The 13759-nt window shown below is 35.0% G+C and overlaps 1 protein-coding gene across 4 annotated transcripts; it reads right to left on the bottom strand.

Annotated features, from left to right (window-relative positions):
* Window positions 1–2333: 2333 nt before the first annotated feature.
* Window positions 2334–11349, bottom strand: LOC104237953 (uncharacterized protein At4g06598-like). Of its 4 annotated transcripts, none has more exons than XM_070171066.1 (5): window positions 11110–11344; window positions 7863–8606; window positions 6526–6601; window positions 6309–6435; window positions 2334–2981 (listed from the first exon to the last, which is right to left on the bottom strand). In XM_070171066.1, the coding sequence occupies exons 2-5, from the start codon at window positions 8582–8584 to the stop codon at window positions 2791–2793; spliced, it is 1116 nt and encodes a 371-aa protein (XP_070027167.1). In that variant the 5' UTR covers window positions 8585–8606; window positions 11110–11344; the 3' UTR covers window positions 2334–2790. The 4 variants fall into 4 exon arrangements, with proteins under 4 accessions (XP_070027167.1, XP_009790492.1, XP_009790491.1 ...); XM_009792190.2 differs by having other exon boundaries at window positions 7863–8603; window positions 11105–11344; XM_009792189.2 differs by having other exon boundaries at window positions 7863–8603; window positions 11110–11342.
* Window positions 11350–13759: the final 2410 nt, after the last annotated feature.

Consider the following 13759-nt stretch of genomic DNA (forward strand, 5'->3'; position numbering starts at 1 on the left):
GACCTTAAACTTTTCGTACGTGGAAATATTCGCAAATTATTGTCTGCTAACTTACGTAATTATTTATAATTTATTTTTAAATAATCTGATAAACATACTTATGGCAATCATCCCATGAACTGAAGTTTCATAGCAGCACCAACAGCAGCAGAAGAAAGAAGAAGAAGAAAACGAAGGAGGAGAAGGAGGAGGAGAAAGGGGGCTGAAATTGTTTTAAAAGTAGGTACAAGTTAAAAGTTTTAAAAAAAATGGGTATAGGTTAAATGGGGGCGACCAAATAGGGACGCCCCATGCAATTTTTACCAAGTAAGGCTAGTGCCTTAGGCTCCCAAATTTGGGCCTCCATTTTTTAGCAATAATAGGTTTATAAGTATTTAAAAAAAAAGAATTAATACTTTTAATATAAAATTAGAGATTTTCTATAACAATTGCCTCAAAGAAAAGAAATTTTTCATAATTATACTTCATGTCTAATGCCTAAGATCAATTATGTCACAAGAAAGATTAAATGAGTTAGCTATATAATCAATTGAAAAGGAATTATAGAGAAAATCGACTATAAAAAAATTATTAATAACTTTGCATATCAAAAAGCTAGAAAAATGGACTTTCAATAAAAATATATATCATAACTTTCTTTCAAAGATTTAGGTCTCACATTAAACTTTGGTTTTAGGTCACACACGAGCTTGAGCCGCCCCAGCATATATGCCAAACACGCATAGCTCATTCCATGTTGTTATGTGATTTGTTTGGACTTACATTGACTATTTGCTTTGATCCAACTTGTAAGGGTGTTTGAATTTAATTAATTACTCGAGGACGTTCTAACAAAACTCCCGCATTAGTGGCCAAAAAGAAAAAGACGCCACATATTATTTAAGTTGTAGGGATATTGTTCGCTTATTCAGCGGCGAAGCTAGGAATTTTCTCAAAAGTGTTTAAATTTAATTTTTTTTTTTGACAAAGGGTGTTCAATACGTATTATATATATATATATATATATACCTCTAAAACGTAATATTTTACCTATGTACACAGTGTAATTTTTCGACGAAGGGCGGTCAATATGACAATGTGGCTTCGCCACTGCGCTCATCTTAAAACTGTTTATGGGACTCAACAGTTCCCATTGGGATGTGGCAAGTATTGGACATTCAGAGATCATGCACTCATTTGTTTATTTACATACTGTTCATCTCTAGAAAATATCCCGGTCTCACTTAATTAAGTCAAACAACTACCCTCCTCAGAGGTGTTTGAACATGAATTTCAATTTGAACTTGGAAGAAAAAAAGTTAGAAATTTTGTGAGTGAAGCCTATCATTTCATTTGAATACTCCTCAAACAAGTTTTTTAGCTGCAGATTCCATATGATCGACAAATAGTAAAACAAACATTGCTTTACAAGTGTCATTTCACTGTGTAAATAATATTTTATGTCCAAATGCCTACTGAGAAGGACTTTTAGGAGGAGAAAGATCTGACATTGCCATGGCAATGAAAGCTGCAAGCCATGAAGAAGAGCATTCACTTGTCAGAGAAGAATGATCATCTGTCTCAAAAAGAATGATGAGTTCGAGGTTCAACACGTCTAATTTTAAGTGGTTATTCAGACAAGGATTCCCTAATATGTAAATGTCTACATACCACATAGCAGCTTTTACATTTTAGTCAGAAAAATATCGTTTGACTTCTCATGGTTAATGTAACTTTTCTGATGTGGCTGTGATCTGTAATTTTGTGAATATGACATGAAAACTTTACAATCCTGCAAAACAGTGCTGTTCTTGACATGGTGTACTGGGCCAAATTCAATGTTCATTTAGTCAGTTATCCATTTTTCAGTCGGACAAGCATTGATCATCAATTCAATCTCTTCTTTTTCTTTCAAGAATTCGTTGAGAATACACAGTAGACTTGAAAGTCACGTCTTTGTTCTGGTGAATCACTGTCCGTTCTTAATTCTATGCTTCTTGTATTGTTCTTTCGACGATGTATCCCAAAAATTACATAATGAGTTTGACCATATTACTATTTCAGTCTTCTTTTCTTTTGAACAATAAGCTAACTAATATCAGTCAGAGACGAGTTACTTCAAACTAGATCTCTTGAGTAATGAATAGATACCGTTTTGCTGTGCTGTGTACCTTTTCTATTGTTGAAGAAACCCACTGTGGGCTTGAGGGTTTCTGGCCCGACTCTAGTTGACTGACATGTTCGAAACTCCAGGGAGTATAAGCCCGCTCCATAGTAGAGCTGGAACGCCTAATCCACACATCACATGCTGCATCCTTACGACCCTGGCTTGCTGTGATGTGTACCATTAACAATTGCAGAAATAGAACGCTTTCATAGCCTAAAGAAGAAAGGAAATAATGAGCTGATGGAGCTCTACTATCAATGCTTACAAGTCAATGTACCTGAGAACGTAAAAATGGTGGAACCAATAGCTGGGAAATTTTACAACATACAAGGAGAAATCATGCCGGAATTAACCACCTCAGGTGAGTCAACTGCCACAAACGCTATTCCCTAGCACTGACCACCAGGCGCACATAAAAAGATCACTATGCTTAACAAACAAAGCTGAGGGGATACATACTATGATAGAAATTAGAATCACTGGCAGAACGTGGAGGCAGAACTTCTGAGAGAGAGCACAAGGACGACAAGAGCTCTTCTTGACCATGCACAATAAAAACCCAGTGTAGTTTTTGTCACTCGCCAGGAAAAATCAGCTGAGGGAGAGTCAGGAAGATGTGATTTACGTCCTAGCTACAGTCAGAGTCACATGTGAAGTTGGCCTGAACCGTCTTTATGTTTCAAAGAGATGTTTGCAAATTGTTGATCAAGATCCCTACTAGTGCTGCGCCGATGGCTGGAAGATGATTGCTGTTGCTGCTGTGACTGTGGCAGTTGCTGTTGCTGATATAATGCTCGTAGTCTTCCTCTTTCTCTTTCGAGTACTTCATGCTCCACTGCACAGAATAAAATTACTTTGTACTATAGTAATTAGCTCTGTTTTAAAAGGCAGAATTGGGACTCGCCCGGGGCTCGCCCTGGAGCGGAGCACTCGTAAAACGCCCCGGGACTTATGTGTGGGGCTTAGTTCCGTGAGACTTACACCTCGGCAGTCGGGACTTACGCCCCGGACACGCCCAACGCCCAGCATACCGGGCTCGCCTAATAGAACTTTATGCAATTATGTGTAACTAACCTTGTAAATCCTCAAATTTTCTTAATAAATCGTTGACTATTCAAAATTACTTTTTTCTTAATTATAAATCATTAGTTGAGAGTATTTTCTGTCATAATTGAAATAAAAATTAGTGCACATTATCCAGTAAGATTGCTGTGGTAGTAAATTTTAAATATATCTTTCATTTAAATATTATTTTTTTCACGTTTACGAGATACAATACTTATTAATTTAATAGCTCAATATTAGCTAGTAACTATTTACAAATAATGTGTCACTTTATTGACTTGTTGAAACTTAAAAATAAATGATGCTAGAGAATCATATTTAAATTGTGAATTAAGTTTTTATTTAAATTCTCTTTCAAATAGAAAGCATATTAAATAAAAGGAGTATTTTAAAAAAACATCAAACTATAATATCAAAATTCTTTCAAGATTCATTACTCCTTAAGAGGTACATAAAAGATTTCTGCATCAACTATATTACTTTTGATGTTTGAGTTGTAACGATATTGCAGCTAATTTGCATATTATGATATAGGTCATACTTTTCGTATTATTCATAGCTGAATTATAATTATAAATATTTTAAATAGATTATTTGTCATAATTTTGTGATTTTAATGTAATTTTTATAATTATTTTTATTTTATACTATCTTAAAATTCTTGAAATTAGTAAAATTTAAAGATCCATGGGACTTACGCCCCACGTCTCAGGGCTTACACCTCGCCTCACGCTCCCGCCTTTTAAAACATTGGTAATTAGCAGCTTTCTAGTCGCCACTACCCCCAAAACAAAACAGGTTTTCCTATTTGAAGTGCATAACTAATTCAACTACGAAAGCCCCTCAGCCATAATCAACATGACAATTAAGCTCTGAAAAGTTTAAGTTTAATTAGTTGAGTTTCTTTTTCTTTTTCTGATATTGGAAAAATCGCCTCCGGACCAACTTTGAGACCTCGGCATCACTTTGTGAGGTATCCTGTAACTCCGGGGGATTATGGGCCCGCCCCTCTACCCTCTTCCCAACTCAAAATACTCTAGTTTCTTATGGTTACAGATTGCAGTATCCCCTTATGTTCTTTAGTAAAGGTAGATTTTGCACTTTCCTAGATGCACAGATACTTTCTTACATCAACTTCTAAAGCCAACAATTAACCCTGTTAATCAATAATGATAAAAGCATGGTAACAACATTTCTTTTTGGGAAAAGGTCCAAATTTGCCCCTCTACTATTGTATATTGTTTACATGTGTCCCCCGTTATACTTTTCGTCCATTTCCGCCCCTGCCGTTAACAAACTTTTCAGATTTGCCCCTAACCCTAATAGCCCTACACTGTAGCAGCTGACCCCTTAAATTTTTTCTCATGTCAGCTACCAAGTCAGATGACACTATGTCATTCACCACATTATGAGTCAAGATATGGGGCCATTCACCAATCCCTAATTTTAATACCTGATTCCCATTTAAAATCCACTATTTTCCAATCTATACCCACCTAGTCCCCTCCAAATCTGTTCATTTTCCATTTTTACTTCTATTTTTATTTCATTTTCTTCCTCTTTTTCTTTACATCTCTTTCTTCCTCATCAAAACACCACGTCATCTCCTTCACACCATTTTCACCAGAACAAGAAAATTAAACAAACAATCTAAGCCAAAATGAAATAACATGATAGTAAATTGAATTTTTAAATTTTGAATTAAATTCATGTGTTCGTTGCTGGGTCAGATTCAAGTAAGAGACTTGGAAGTCCATTATCGAAAATTTAAAGCCTCATCCTGGGTTGGGATTTTCTGCATATGAGGTTGAATTAAACTTTAAGGATTGATTTGGTAACTGTAGTAGGATTGAAATTTTTTAAAACCCAGTTGAAAATTAGCATTAAATGTGATTCATCGGCTTCACCATTGTTGAACTTTAAAAGTTCCAGATTTGAATATTTCTTTTGAACTGGTAGCAGTTTGAAAAATTTGTATCAATCTTGTGAGAATCATTTCTTGAATTAAGGAAAGAAAGTAAAATTAAAAAAGGAATAAAAAAGAAAAAATGGTTAGAAAAATAAATGAAAGATTCTGGGGGAATGAAGGGTGCTGGGGGTGATGAGGACGACGCGTGTGGTGGTGTGGGGGAGGGGTCTAAGGCAGATTAAAGTCCCTTCCTTTCCACTTGTTTGTTTCTACGTGCAGCTTTTTATTTTTTTAATATGACATAGCAGCTGACATGGAAAAAAATTGGAGGGGTCAGCTGCTACAGTGTAAGGCCGTTAGGGTTAGGGGCAAATCTGAAAAGTTTGTTAACGGCAGGGGCGGAAATGGACGAAAAGTATAACGGGGACATATGTAAACAATATACTATAGTAGAGGGGTAAATCCAGACCTTTTCCCTTTCTTTTTTGCTCTCTTTGTTTTACGAAGGTAAAACAAAAGCCAATGTTTGCTTATTTCTTTAAAAAAACTTTGGCCTAGTTACGTTATCCATTTGAAAAGCAGATAACTTTGGTCATCTCCCAAGAAGCACCAAAGTTTTGGTTGATTCAACTCCAATATCTCCTTTATATTTTACTACTTATTAATTCCAATATTGTTTTCCACAGTTAAAAGAACCTTTGTAACGAAGATATGTTTATTCTTTCCAAAGTGATAGACAGTAAGAATAAAGCAAGCTGCTGCATATGCAGCTCCTAAAAAAGCTAAACAAAATTCTTGAATTGACAGAAAAAGTTGGCGATTTCCAGGATAATCATTTTTTCCACAAAAGAAAAGTATGTTTTCTGTAATTACCACTAATTATCTCCATTTCTCCAAGAAAACAAGTCATTTGCTAATGAAGTCGAGCATTGCTCCAAACGATGTACTTCCAGTTTTAGGAAAACAACACCCACTTTCCCAGCTCATCTGAATCAAAAACCAATCTTACTATAAGATTTTTATTCACGGGAGAACATTATTCATGCGATACTTCATGATAACCCTAACTTCCAATTATGTCGGTTTAGACTCACTATATTAGCTGCATATTCAACTTTGTAACACCAGTTCAAGCATTGTAAATAGCAGGTACAGCAATAAAGTATAACAGATAAAGAAGAGACTTACAATACTTAATCATCTGTTCTTGAGCTAAGTTTTCTAAGCGCTGCTTTAGGGCTTTATTCTCCATGCTGAGAATAAGACTCTGCTGGTTAAGGAATTCAAGCTCAGCGGATACCTCAGAACCTTCAGCCTGGAATCAAAACAGTGATCAAATCAGCAATTATAACAAAATACATCCATTTATCACTGTATATTACTTCAAGCTTCTGCAGATACATGCCTGCAGAACTTGAACATTTCTTTCCAGTTCAGATATGTATTGAAGCTTCCTAACTCGTGAACGTTGAGCAAATTGTCTGCATTACATGGCACCTTGTCTTAGTAAACTTCAATATGTAAAATAACATTGCATAATGTCCAAATAAACAATACGAATAGCAGATAAGCATCTGTTGGCAAATCACATAATAAAAGAGGAAAACATTGTAGACCAAACATATACTTCCACACCTAAAAATCAAAATACTCCCTCTCTATCAAGTTAGATGACGGATGACCATTTGATTGGTGCAAAGATTAAGAAAAATTCTTGAGTAAGTTGCTACAGTGAAATTAGCTAGATATGTATGCTAAATACAAATAGAAATGCATCAATAGTGGGGTAATTTATCTAGTATAAATCACATAATAGAAAAAGTGATATAGATTGTCTTTGTATTATACTGAATTGTTGATGGTAGGGAAGGTTACTTTTAGTAAAGGGATCCAGGAAATACAAGAGGATGAAAAAAAGAACAAGGTCAAGTAAGTTGAGATGGTGGCAAGAAGAAATGTTCCTGACACATTTCCGTAGCATAAAAATGAATGTACTAATTTTTTTTTTGATGAAGAACATAAAAATGAATGACTATGTTGTTAAATGTTAAATCCACCTATTTTTGTTAACATTTATGGATTGGTAAAGTTATTATAGGTCATGGGTTCGAGCCACATCACACCCTTTGGGGTGCGACACTTCCCCAGACACTGCGTGAACGCGGGATGTTATGTGCACCGGGCTGCCCTATCTATGGATTGGAGGATTCGGACACCATAGGCTTTCCTTGAAAAAGTCGAGAGCACAGACTAGCCTACAGCATTGGCCATAGGCCTGTCGCCTGTTCAGTGTATAATATTATCAAAGTTTAGAACATAAAAAACTCAAAATTGCAATACATATCATTACTGCATTTTTAAAAAGATTCAGAAGAAAATAGCATGCTAAAATCCAAATATTTACCTTATTTGCTTTTTAGCAATAAGAAAAGAAGAAAAGTTATAACATGCTAAAAATACTTACAAATGAAAGTTAGAATACCATTTATGGATCTCATATCCTGGTTATAAGCCCCCAACTAACCAAAACACCCAGTAAACTGATAGTACGGCATGCAATGAAAATAAAGTAAAACAATAGACAAACAATGGAAATAGAAACAAACAATATTATAAAAACAGAAAAAAAAAAAGAATTATCTTAAATATTAACTATCTTTCTTGCAACTATCAACATACTGAAACTATTTGTATTCACTTCCCAACTAAGTCCTTTAGGGTTGCTGAGATAGTTACACTTACTGCTTTGCACGTTTCGTGTCATTTTCTGATGCAGAACTCTTACTGTGAGAAGAATCCTTTTTTTCACCAGATCCCTTTGGATCAGGAGTGACAGATTCAAGTAAACCCTGCTTGTCACTTCCTGCAGATTTGGGTCTCTCTCCTTCTTGTGGAAGAAATGATGATCCCAAGCTCTGAGTCTTGACATTTTCCCTAGAAGGTGGAAAACCACGGAGATGTGGTTTGGCATTTGGAGATGCATCCCTTGACCTACTCTTTTGTTGGTTAGAGGAGTTTCGATCAACATGAAATGTGGCATGCCGAGCATCTTTGTAATAATCAAAGTCTTGGGATCCCCAAGAAGCGACAGGAGTTATATTTCGAAATTTGTTATCATCTTGCGCTATGTAATCTAAGTTTGCAATATTAGCAGCATCAAAATATGTAAAGGAGTCACTAGATGAACGCCGGTGGCCACCTCTGCGTACAGGAGTTTCCGGTTCATTAAGAAGATCATCTAACCAAGATGGTTGCTCCTCTATAAGACAGCTTTCAGAAGAAGTACGCTGATGGTGTGAACCATCTCTGCATTTCGAAATGCCCTTTTGGGTGACTGCAGAACTAGGGGGATAATCAACATACGAGGGACATGTGCTAGGAAACGGACTTTTAGGAGGCAGTAAAGAGCTCTTTCCATTGTACATCATATGTCTCATGTTAGATGGCCCTTTGGAATTTGCCATAGCAAAGCATGCAAGATCCCTGCTAAAGGATGAAATAGAGGTAAAATATATTAAAAGAAACAAAGAAAACTATTGTTTCCAAAAGTAAGAGCATAAAATTACCAATTTAAATCAATATTAGATAAATTAGAAGTAACTTATATTCCCTCTCCCCCCAATTCAAACCAGCCAAAAGAAAAACAAAAAAGGAAGAAAAGAAAAAGGTAAACAGATAAACAGTCAAATTGAAAAAGAATCTAACTTTACAATGGTAAATTTATCCAGTGATCGATTCTCATTACATCACGAGGCAAAATTCACCAAAAATTCAAAATATTTCCATACTAAAGACATTAATAGAAGCCAGTCTTCCAACCAAATATTAAGAGGAACTAAGAGCCATTGCTAACATTCATGTCACTATACAAAAATATCATACCTAATCATGGAATAAAAGTTACACAAAAATTGGAAAAGCTCGCTGCCTCTGCAGCAGGTGAAGAAAGAGCACGTCAGGAAATGAACCACATGAATTTTGGACGTTTTATTTAAGGATGCTAAAAGCGAAAGGAAAGCGGAGGAAGAAAAGATGAAGGAGCATATTTATCACCAGCAGAGGAGCAAAGAAGAATGAATGCTCCTCTCAAAATTTGCAAAAGCTGTCAAGACACATATTCCAAAAGAACTGCCATCTTCTCATTTGTGCAATTCTTTTCTTTTTTTCTTCGTTTCAAGAAAGAAGATTAAATGCATATAGCATACAACATGTGGGAATCCAACAATTGATTAAAGCACTAAGCTTGCTACAAATCAAAGTCTGAACTATCTGCCCGTGGCTATATGTAGTTATGTACCACTATTTCATGATAAATTTACACTACCATTTTAGGGAGAGGGACCCACAATAAATAGAAGAACAAGGGAAATAAGAATATATAGTATCACAACTTCGAAGGGGAGCCTTGGCGTAACGGATAAAGTGGTTGCTGCCGTGTGACCAGAAGGTCATGGATTCAAGCCGTGGAAACAGCCTCTTGCAAAAATGCAGGGTAAGGCTGCGTACAATAGACCCTTGTGGTCCAGCTCTTCCCCGGACCCCGCGTATAGCGGGAGCTTAGTGCACCGGGCTGCCCCATAGTATCACAACTTCATCAAATGGATAAAAATATCATAATTTAACTTTGCAACAGGAAGCTATGCTTTTCTTTAGTTATGCTGTTTTGTGTAAAACAAAGAAGCATAGGTCTGACTTGGGGCCTGTAATTAAGAAGAAACTCCAATGGCATCGGAGTTGGACGTTGTTTTGAATTTCTAGCTTCTGTATTTCATCAGAATAGTGTTGGCAACGGTCAAAACATTTTGGTGGACGGGTACAAATTCTGGATCAAACTTTGAGGAATCCTGTTATAGGCTTTTGTTGAATTTAGGAGCAAATAGAATGGAATAGAAGATTGGATTGAAGAGTGCATCTCCTCTAGCTTGGGTAGCAGTTACCAAAAGCATAACTTTGCTATACATGGTTGAAAGAACACATTGAATGTCAATCAAGTGTAGCGTAAGTGTGTAACTCTAGATCACTACAAACAAGTAGCTCCAGGCATCCAAGTTTAAGGAAATAAATAAAACCCCTGCCTTGATGAAGAGCTTATGAAACTAGTTGTCATTTAAAAATTGAAAACCAGCAGGACAATAAGGCTTTCAGCAACATTATCTGTTCAGGAATGCATTTGGAAACTATTAAATCATAGCACCAAAATTCCAGCCGGGCTAACCCAAACTGCATTTTATGACACTCGAAAGGTCAAACTGTAGCTTTGCTTCCTCTCTTCTGGCACTTAAGGATCAATCTTCTCTCTCGACTAATTGGTTATATCATGGGAACCCCGTGTATAACCAACAACAACGAATACTAAGCCTCAATCCAAAGTAGTTGGGATTGACGGTATGAATCACTTTTATCCATTATGTTATATTTGGGCATGTTTCTTTCCACTATTCGCTAACACTTGCTGTTTAAGACAAATTATGGTCTCTCTAAAACTAGACGTTCTCTAAATCTCACACTTATTCTTGCATTGACATACAAATCTCGAGATAAACAAAAAAAAAACTTATGGAAAACACCAGAAGTAATCAAAAGACTACCGACATGATGATGCCTTAATCCCAACTAGCTGGTAAATTCAGAGATTATTTCCATGTTGAACATCTAAACGAGGAACCATGAATTTCCATTAACTCTACTAATGTACAATTAGGAAACCAAGTAAATTAAAAAAAAAGGAGGAAACTTTCCCCCAAATCTCAGGTTAACAGAACAACTTATTTTTTTAATTTTTTTTTCTCAACCAACATGCAAATCCAATTGATCACACAAAAAGGACAAAGAAAAAAAAAAGATTCAACCTTTTCCCTTTTCCCTTTTCCCCTTCTAATTCTTTCCCATTTAATCAACCCCCATCCCCGAGCAACCAAATAGATAATTTCAAGTATAATTATAAAATTTAAAAAAGAAATAACTAATGAAGATGTGAACATAACTTTACCAATGAAAATGCTGATCTCAAATCGATGTGATTCACTGGTGATAAATTGAAGATTCAATCAAATTTAAAACTCAGTATATTCGAATCTCTTTCTTCTTTGCTAAATCTATCAACTACTCTCTCGTTGACGTCTCATGTCGAAAAAGGGACACAGACAGCTAAAAATGAGATGGTTTTATTACTTTTATTATCTTTGCAGTATCATCCCCAATGTTCTTGGATATTCCTGTATAGATCCCTACTATTTTGCCCTCTTTTCAACTTTTACGTAGAGAACAAATAGCATGTTGCAGATTTGGATAAACATATTTTTATAGCTAGTGTATGAATTGTTTGATTATAATATATCCTCTAAATAATGGACCTAAACAAGACGAATATATACAGATAATCGATTTTCATGAATTTGGACATGTTGTATTGTTAATTGTTTTGATTTTAAAGAGTGTAAGAAAGAGTGAGGTGATACAAAATCTGAATCGTAAAATTTGTTACCTTATATTTACTGATATGTTTAACAATTTATAATTATGGACAACGTAAATTGAGAATGATACACGATGAATATATACAAAGAATTGATTTTCATGAATTTGGACATATTATATTAGTTGATTGTTTGTTTTTGAAGAGAGTAAAAATTGATTTTCATGAATTTGGACATATTATAATAGTTGATTGTTTGATTTTAAAGAGAGTAAAAATGAGTGAGGTGATATAGAATTTGAGTCGCGACAGATTTACTTGTGGCCTCTTAATTATTGAATTGTATAATAATTTATAATTATGAATAATGTATACAGAAAATGATCGCCATTAATTTGAAATTGAAGTGCTGTTGATTGATTGATTCTATAAAGAATTAAGGTTTACTAATAGTCTTTTTTATCACTAAAGAATTCTCTTGGTATAGTGTTACTTATTAAGTATTTTCTTGACTTTTTCTGGTGTTAGTTAATATCTGAGGCCATTAATGAGAACTTTTTCCTTTTAGTATTGTGAAGGAAAAGATTTTGCCATTAAATTTTGTAGTATTATTGCTGTCAAGAACTGTCACAATCATATACAATGAGGAAGCCTCATAACTCACTCAATAGTGTTGTATGAGTTGCAGGCATAATCTTTACAACTCATTTTATACTACCACGTTATGTTTTCCAATAATAGTGCATTCTTAAGAGAGTTTAAGTTTTACACGTTCAATGTTTATTTTTTTGCATTACCAGAATTTAGAACTTAAATTCCTTCAATATATACATTTTGTATTAATAACTCACACCAAACCATCCATATTATAGCTTCATGTCAATAGGATACTAAATTTGTCATATTGTCTAGTGAAGCACAAGCGTCAAAATACACAGTATAATTCGTATGAGTCACACTAGTCTGAAATGACGAGAAATAAATTTACAATATCATTATAGTTTTATTAACTTCAACGAAAAACAAGATAATTGATTTTAGACACCAAAATACATGAACTCTATTAATTTGAACAAAATTAGAGGTAAACAATTTCAGTATGAAGATGTTATTACTTATCGGTCTTTTTGTAATAGTTGGTTACAAAATTGAAAGGAAATGGAAGGACATGAAAGTAAATGTTGAGTACAGTGGGCCCCAACTATTTATTAGTTAGGAGTAATTAGTTATAACTATCATTAGTTAGTTGGTTAGCTGGTATTTTTGTATAAATACAGTAGTTAGCTGATAGTACTGTACAACTATTCATTCTTTTTCTGGTCAGCTAATAACAGAGATTGCATTTCCTCTCATTTCTTCTTCTTCTAGAATCTTCAAGTCCTGCCATGGCTGAAACTCCTTAACATAGTATCATAGCTTGGTGTTCGATCTCCTCAAGCTCAATCGTGAGAGAACTTGAATTATTCAGCTGTATTGAAGCATCCTTGCATCGATTTGATCGAGCTATTTTTTCAACACAGAAATGTCCCTACTCGACCTAGGATTTGGGAATTTTTTATTTTCTAGTTGAATCGCGGTTAGATTGTATCTACATTGTGTGAATTTGATAAAATTGTAAAGATTTCTGATGAAGCATTTGCTGCTGGGACAATGTCGATCAATGAAAAGGCAGTTGGTTCTCTTGTTGTTGCTTCAATGTCTATAGAACTCGTCGACCACAATCATCCTCTCTACATTCATCCTTCCGATACTCAAGGTTTTTTTCTCATTTCTATTCAGCTTCAAGGTTCAGAAAACTATTCTATTTGGAGTAGATCTATGAAAACCGTGTTGCACGGTAAAAATAAGCTAGGCTTTCTCCTAGGCACTTGTAGGAAAAACATATATGATACTAGTTTGCATGAATTGTGGGATAGATGCAATGCAATTGTACTTGCTTGGATAATGAACACAGTTTCACCAAGTTTGATTAGTTCAGCGATCTATGCTTCTGATGCATACACACTGGGAGGATCTTAAGGAAAGATTTGATAAAGATAATGCATCTTGGACTTGCTATTTGCACAAGGAAATTATCACATTAACTCAAGGCATATCCTTTGTGCTTGTGTATTATACTAAACTGAGAGAGTTTTAGGACGAGTATGAAACTTTAACTCCGCCACCTACTTGTGGTTGTGCTAAATCAAGGAAACATGTAGAACACTATCAGATACAGAAATTG

This window comes from Nicotiana sylvestris, chromosome 3, assembly GCF_000393655.2.
Source record: "Nicotiana sylvestris chromosome 3, ASM39365v2, whole genome shotgun sequence".
In the NCBI taxonomy this organism is placed as follows: Eukaryota; Viridiplantae; Streptophyta; class Magnoliopsida; order Solanales; family Solanaceae; genus Nicotiana; species Nicotiana sylvestris.